The sequence below is a fragment of the Lissotriton vulgaris genome, chromosome 3_1 (assembly GCF_964263255.1).
Source record: "Lissotriton vulgaris chromosome 3_1, aLisVul1.2, whole genome shotgun sequence".
Taxonomy (NCBI): domain Eukaryota; kingdom Metazoa; phylum Chordata; class Amphibia; order Caudata; family Salamandridae; genus Lissotriton; species Lissotriton vulgaris.
The window spans coordinates 1,396,613,851-1,396,621,529 of NC_141689.1; the positions used below are offsets into that span (position 1 = coordinate 1,396,613,851).

Below are 7,679 nucleotides of genomic sequence, written 5' to 3' on the forward strand. Positions count from 1 at the left end.
TTAGGTAAATTAAATATGCCAATCAAGGGTTAGCCAATTCTACATGTTTTAGGTGTCAGAGTACAGACACTGTGTGCTGGACTGCAGTGCCTCAGTGTTCAGAGTCCATACACCAGCAATATAATCCTACAAAAAGTGGGAGTTGACCACACAAAAGGGGCATTTTCTTACAATGTAAAATTCAGATGTTAAGGTACACCCTGATTAAAGAGCTTAGCAGAGGATGGTGTTGCTACACTAAAACAAATCAGCTTGCTTCTCATTTTAAAAGTGTTTCGGGCATAGCAACTACGCATGATTGTTCTCTATTTATTTCAGTCATGATATAATGGTGATAGTAGTTTTCTTATATTCCCCTTCATTCATTTTCATTGTTGAAATAGAACTGCATACATCTAATTGTATCATTAGGGAAGATATTGATCAACTGTGAGTACAGTTAGAGCAACTATTCTACTCTATTTAGATCATCTGTAAGTACAACTCCTTTTTGACTGTGGCACCACAGCCTTACAACCGCTATTAATGGCTGTCACAAAATGCATTACTGCAGCTCTTATCAATCTCCACACAATGTAAATGTGATGTAAAATGTGTTGCCATATTGATGATGTGACTGAGGAAGTCATGTGTGAGGTCACATGCAGTGAATTTGGCAGCGTTGTAGTTTAGTAGCTTATCATAATTGTTACAATGTAATGGTTTTAAGTTTTAGATTGTAATTTCTAACATTTTTTCAATCAAACATTTTTAGGGGATTTTAATGTTTTTTTCTTCTAATAAAATGTTATTGCCCTCTGCTCAGAGTGTTAATCTCTGGTCCTTGCCTGCCTGCCATGCAACTAGGGTTTCAAGGCAAGGGATCATAATGAGGGGAAGGACATTTTATAGTTGGTAACGACTCATAGAGTTAAGAGAACCTGTCATTCCGATCTCCCCCAACACCACTTAATAAAGTGGCCCACTGTTTGCGTCATGTCTGTGTCACTGAATCTAGCGCAGAGATGGACAATTATCAGGGCCAGCAATCTAAGCATTTTCATTTCCTATGCCAGTCTCAGCATCAACAGAGGATGCTGTTAGGTACTAATGTTAGAAGACTACCATATTTTATGTTAAAAAACGGATAGCTTTACATGTATAAAAGGGTTTTTAATAAAATAATCAAATTCAATTGTATCCTTTGCAGTATTTTGCTAATCCCAAAATATGAAATGGTACAAACCAATTCTGTCCCAACCTTAGTCCCATATTTTGCATTTGAAAAGAGAGTATGTATTTGCCAGGCTCCTCACTATATAAACACAATAAATAAAGCTTAAAATCTGTTTGCTCAGCTCTTTGCTCAGGTACACAAATCTACTTTGTAACTAGTTCCATTTTCTATGTCTTTTGTCACAAAAGCATCCAGAGCAAAGCAACATTTTAGGTAACAATGCCCAAAAAGGAAATTTCAAGTGTGTATTTCAAGACAATATGAGGGCTAAAGGTGCCTTAGATGTATTGTGCATTGCACTGTTTTGTTGCTGCTTCATTCTTTATTGTAATTCCTTTTTATATAGGTTCCAACATGGTATCCTGGCATCAAGAAAGCAAGTTTAATTTCCAGATCAGTGGAAGCAGCATTGATTTGGAAGACAACCACATATTAAGACAATATAAAAAAGAAACACGCAGGACAGCAAAGGAGTCTAACAGGTCAGCTAATACCACAAGAAAAAGGCGTTCCTTCTTACAGACAGACTACACATCTCAAGTGACTTTCCCTCTAACACCTTCCTCCTCCTTAGAAAGGGTGGACCACGTGTGCTGCTATGAAAGAGTGACTCAGCTATCCTCCGACACTCACTCTCAAACACTATCCTCCTTGAAAAACACGGAGGGGGAACCATCACTTCTGGAAAATAAGCCACTGACGCTGCTACCACCACAAGAAGAAAACAAAAGCAAAAGCCCTTCCCCCAGCTTGATGGAGATGGAGCCTGACACCATGGAAACCAAATCAATCACTGACACCATTATCTCTTCTATCTCAGCAACTCGCTTCCGTACGGCACAAGAATGTAGGGGAGGACCGGATCTCAGTCTACATGACCCCTCTTGCCCGGACAGCAAAGAAGTGAAGGGCACATTTTCTGACTCGCCCTTCTTCTGTGACGAAGGTGGACGAACCAGTCCTTCTGATATTTACCTTCATATGGAAGAAAATGAGTCTCCCAAGGAGGGAGGAACTCCTAAGTTGAGGAGTCAACCAGGTTACTGCATTATAGCCAGAAGTACATTAGAAGAGGATGTGGCTGAGCCTGAGCAGAGAATTGAGGAGAACAATGGTAGAAATGTCACCGATGGCGATAAACTAGGACCGTGTAATGTATTTGGAATGGCACATCAAAAAGAGACTTTGTGTTCCTTGGAAGATTTGACCAATGGATCCATGGATCAGTTTGGAGGTATAAAACCAGCCAATGTTGTATGTTTAGAAGATGATTGCACCAGAAGGGATTTATCTAACCCAATGACTTGTGTGACTGAAAAAGATGGTACATCATTATCCAAAGAGAAAAATGGTAAGGTTGCAAGCGAAGGGGCTTCTGCAAGGGTGGGGGGGGGGGGTTAATATGAAAGTCTGGGTTTCTCTAATGCTAGTGAGCTTCTGTTTGACATAAATGTTATATCAAATATATTAACTTGATTTTCAATGTCATATTTTAAAGGGCAGAATTTTGATGTGCTGCTGTCTCACAACTCCGTCACAAAGGACACAAAGAATGAAGCGACATTCACACAGAGTCCTAATATGCATCCCCAAGTCCAAGGTGGACAAACAGTAGAAGAAGTCGGACAGCCGGAGCCTCAAATGGGAAAGGGTATTGACTTTGCATTATCTATGAATCACTTTGACAGCATATTGAGTCCCTCACAGTACGGAGTGGATCCCAGATGGCGGGAGAAAGACCAAAGTGCAAATCAGTCACAAATAAATACTGGTCACGAGCTCCCAACAAGGATGAACACTTGCTACCAAATAGATGACAGCATGGCAAAATGCATCAAAGTACACAATGATACTTCTCTGCAATCAGAAATGCTCCAGCAGTACAATAACAATCCTAAAACAATTTGGGAAAATTCCAATTTCATCCCTTACTGTTCCGACCAAACCCCTGTTGAGTGCAGCTCAAACACACAGGCTCTTCTTAGTTCCAGTGCAGTTGTCTCTTCAGATTTCACAAGTAATCAGAATGTATCTTTGCACCAAGCTGGAGAGGAAAACTGCAGCTGCCGGCTGGCCTACACAAATTGCTTTAGTGGACCTGATACTGAAGTTGATGATGACAATATTGATTCTGAGCCTAGCATATCATCTTTACCCATGACAACTCCACCATCCTCTGGAAGTCTTTTGTCTGTGGATATGAAAATCTTTGATATCTCAGATGGCAGACAAGATGTGGTCTCCCCATTGAGCAGTGTTGATAATTTCTTCTGTTCACATTATTCCTTAGAATCTTTGGGCAGGCTAGAAGACAGTACTTCAAAAATGGCAAGTGACTTTGGTCAGCTGCAGGATCAGGTGGAAGACCTGCAGAAGGTGTTTGAGAACTATTCTGGGAGCTCACTCAGTCATCCTGAGGATAAGTGTGCCATCCGTTTCTCCGATGACAAACAAGCTCTCTGTGCAGTGTCTCGAAAGCTGATGTCCAACTGCCAGAAGGTGATCAAGGTGGACCCATCTCCGAAACAGATGCAGAGTGCTCTCCATGACACATTTCGCAACCTCATTGACCTCACACGGGTGTGCCTCCAACTTACTGGTTGTGACCAATGCACTAAAAGACAGATCAGTGTCCTAACCAATTTGAAGGATGTAGTCTTCACCTATCATCAGTTTGTTCAGGCTGCGAGGAAGGCCTGCGAGAGAGACTATTCTGATTTGAGCATCAAACTATTGGCTCGCCAGTGCACAGCACTCACAGCAGCAACATTCTGCTTAACGCAGCAGTTCAAATCATTAACTCCTTGAAGAAAATCTGACTCTAATCTATAAAGTTACTTTTCCCTCACCTAAATTTCAGGTTTCTGTCAAAAGATGTGTTGTTTACATATTAGAGACTTATCCTGAGCATAATAGACTCTAAAGTTTGACGAGTGACGAAGAACTTAGTGCCCTTTTGAGACCCACACTGTGATGCAGAAGAGACTGTGCTGAGCGTAAATTGTTTCATTCACAGTGGGACTCTTATCTGAATAAGCTCACTGGTGAAATATAGAGCATCTCTGGACATTGGTCTATGGTTGTTAGCCATGCATGAGCTTCGAATTGGCTTGGTTACGTCCTTGAGAGGAGAATACATTATTTCATCATTTCTGTTACAAACTACTGCCACTCTTGATTTCAAATTAATGATTTGCGGATACTGCTGCCCACATATACACATAATTATATATTTAACACAAAGAAAAATCTCCCTTAGCCTGTCTGTTTAGTTGGTATGCAAAAATATTTTATTTTCCAAATGTGCCACTATCCTTCCCACGGACCTACTTGAAGGTCTACCAGAAAACTTGTAAGCCTCTTTGAATTCAAGCCGGAAGTAGGTCTGTGGCAGTGACAGCCTAGCAATGTCTATTACTGAGAATTAAAATCAAATGTATTAATACGTTTTGAAACTAGGTAGTCTCCAAATCAGATACCCAGGTTGGCAAAACAGGGTGGGCTAGTAATGTACAAGAGCTTGATATCAACAATGAGCAAAGTAAAAGCTACTAGAATTAGGGGGCAGTCTGGAAGCTGAGCAAGTGTAGCACAGTGTCTGTCGACCCCTTTTCTCTCAGGTTCCTTCCCTCCTCTCCTCTCCTGCACCTGTCTAAAGGCAGCTCTGCATGTCCTGTGACCATACCCGTTGGGCATTCATATCCCCAGTCTTTAGAGTGAATTGTGAAACTGTAGGAATGGGAACCTGCCAGTGTGGCACTTATAAGAGCCAGCAGATAGTTGAATAAAAAGATACTTAGGGCCAGATGTATCAAGGCTTTTGCGACTCGCAAACGGCCGGTTTGCATTTTTTTCATGTATGAAAAAATCGCAATTTAAGGAATCGCAATTATTTGCGATTTCTTATTTTGCCATAGCATTTAAGGAATCGCAAATTTTGCGATTCCTTAAATGATATGTATGACACATTTTGAAATTGCGATTTTGAGTTAAGAAATCGCAAATTACCACCGACTTGTACTTGGTGGTAATTTGCGATTTCTAGTAAAAATGCCCTATTTGGCATTTGTGAGGGTGGCATGTGACACACATACATGCCCATAGGGCATGTATGTGTACCACATGCACACACATGTAAATTTCAGGGGTGCAGCAGGGTGTCTTTGAGACACCCCTGCACCCTTGAAATAATTCTCAAATTGCGATTAGCAAATTGCGAATTCCCAATTTGAGAATTATTGCACTATCATTCCTATGGGCCTCCTGGCCCATAGGAATGCATTGGAAATTATTCTTTATTTGCGAATTCGCAAATAAAGAATGATAAGGAATCTCTAAAAAATAGCGATTTTGTACATACATTCCGTTTTGCGAATTCTAAATAGCGATTTGCAAAAAATCGCTATTTAGGATTCGCAGAACGGAATCTTGATACATCTGGCCCATAGAATCCAGTTCTCATCAATGCTCTCTTCACCACCTTCATAACTACATCGAACTGTCTCACTTTAAACGCTCTACTAGATGACGGAGAGGCAGAACAAAAAATATGGTTTAAAATGAAGAAACATCCCTAAGTGTCTGGACTAGTAGTTTAGAGCGAGAATGGGTTGACAAGGTTTTTTTTCCTGCAATGCGCTGAGTGTTCAATCTGTATTTTCGAAAATGCTCCTTAGACCGGAAACGTGTTCATGAAAGTTACATGTGTGTAAATGAATGTTCTAGTAAGGAGTGGTGCTATAAAACGAGTGAGGAATGGATGTGTTGCACGGTGATGACTCATTACATTATTAGTGTAAGTGTAGTGATATTTATTGTACTAAGTTTAAAAGAAACACTTTTTGAAATAAGCACAAAATGTGTGGCATTACACTGCCGAGAGCTATATAAAGGCAGTTTCAGTGCAAGATTGCTTTTGAAAGGGCACAGAAAGAATGTACATGTATTTTAACTTCTCTATTTTTGGCTAATCCCCATTAGTATTATGTCACTTTTAAGTTATGTATGCTTAAACATCTAACATAGGTTTGTATTGTATTGCTATGGTCAACATTTAAAAATATTCCATGATGTCAAGCTAAGAATCACGAATATCATTATTTATGTCTACTTTATAAATATCATGCTCAGACCATAAATCTGTCAGCTGATAGGCTGCTTCACGGATAAAGGGCCTGATGTAGAATTTGGCAGAAGGGAAACTCTATCTTAACCCCTTCCGTGCGGCCGACGGGAGCACTCCCTCCCTGGTGCTGCGAACAGCCAATGGACGTTGCAGCCCACCCACTCTTTAGAACGCCCACACCGGGGGCGTTAAACATGACGGATAACCTGTCCGCCGTATTACAGGTGCCATAGGATATGATGCACTTGACATCCACCCCATTTGTTAGGGAGTATCCCATCTGCCAAACTGTACTTCAGGCCCATAGTCTTCTATGTCAACGAGACTGGTGGTGCAAAGAAAAACACGTGAGCTCATGGATCATAGAGTTAACTTGACCACAGACTACAACAACGAAGAGTTCTCCCCTCATTGCTGCGCAAACCCAAGCACTGCCAACTCAGGCATGCCATTGACGCAGATTCACACACAAGAAGTTGGGTGCACACAAGTGTGCTGATTGTATAGTCAATGAATGGTCAGAGTATTTCTTCTATATTTGTCATACTCTTAATAAAATGGAAATGTCTCTGTTTGTTTTCTTTCGAATTTGATGCACGTGTATATGTTTTGGATTGTTGTGTTGATTTGATCAGTTGTTTATCAACGTCATGATGTATAAAGTTTCAGAGCCACAAATCATAAAAGTCTACCTTAGTTCCCTATTACACAAACAAACGCATCATCTAAATCCATTCACTGAAAAAGAAGTGACTGGAAACGAGTCGTGGACTGCCGATGGTTGCCAATCAAGACATCTATAAGGGACACTATTGATAAAGGGCTTGGTTTGATAAACAAAAAGACAAGGCTTTCTGAGGATGTTTGTTCAATCTAACAAATAAAAGATAAAACAATGTTGGCTATCTATTCAGGGTGGTGATGTTCTCCTCTTTAAATGCCACGGCACACAAAACTAACACTTTCTTCTTTTCTTCTCATTTAACTCTTGGAAAACTATCTGAAGATATTACAGAAGATACAGTGCTGCAAAAACACAGATGATGTAATCATTTAGTATGTTCTATAACTATCCTGTAATTTTATATGATATGTATTATGAGCACTTCATATCTAATGTACTATTTTGAACCTTTTGAAAAGCTGCTGCATCCTGGCTCAGGTCTAATAACGTCCGATTCTCAGCAGTCCTGCATCCCCCGCTTGTTTCTAAGATAGCTTTAGTGTATTGTTGCATATGTTTTAGCTGTTATACTTAGGGATTTATAGTAGAATCGAAAAAGATGCTTATACTGAATACACCTAATTGGATTCAGCAACATGTTAAGGAAAATTCAA

General features: G+C 40.2%; 1 protein-coding gene across 1 annotated transcript in view; it reads left to right on the forward strand.

The window, feature by feature from the left end:
- The window catches only part of FRMPD1 (FERM and PDZ domain containing 1), a 1,126,186-nt gene extending 1,119,033 nt beyond the window's left edge, over positions 1-7,153 (forward strand). Inside the window, exons 16-17 of the mRNA XM_086961871.1 lie at positions 1,563-2,567; positions 2,715-7,153. Of these exons, the coding sequence (XP_086817997.1) occupies positions 1,563-2,567; positions 2,715-4,024 (2,315 nt within the window). The 3' untranslated portion in view covers positions 4,025-7,153. The remainder of the gene's footprint in view (positions 1-1,562; positions 2,568-2,714) is intronic.
- Positions 7,154-7,679: the final 526 nt, after the last annotated feature.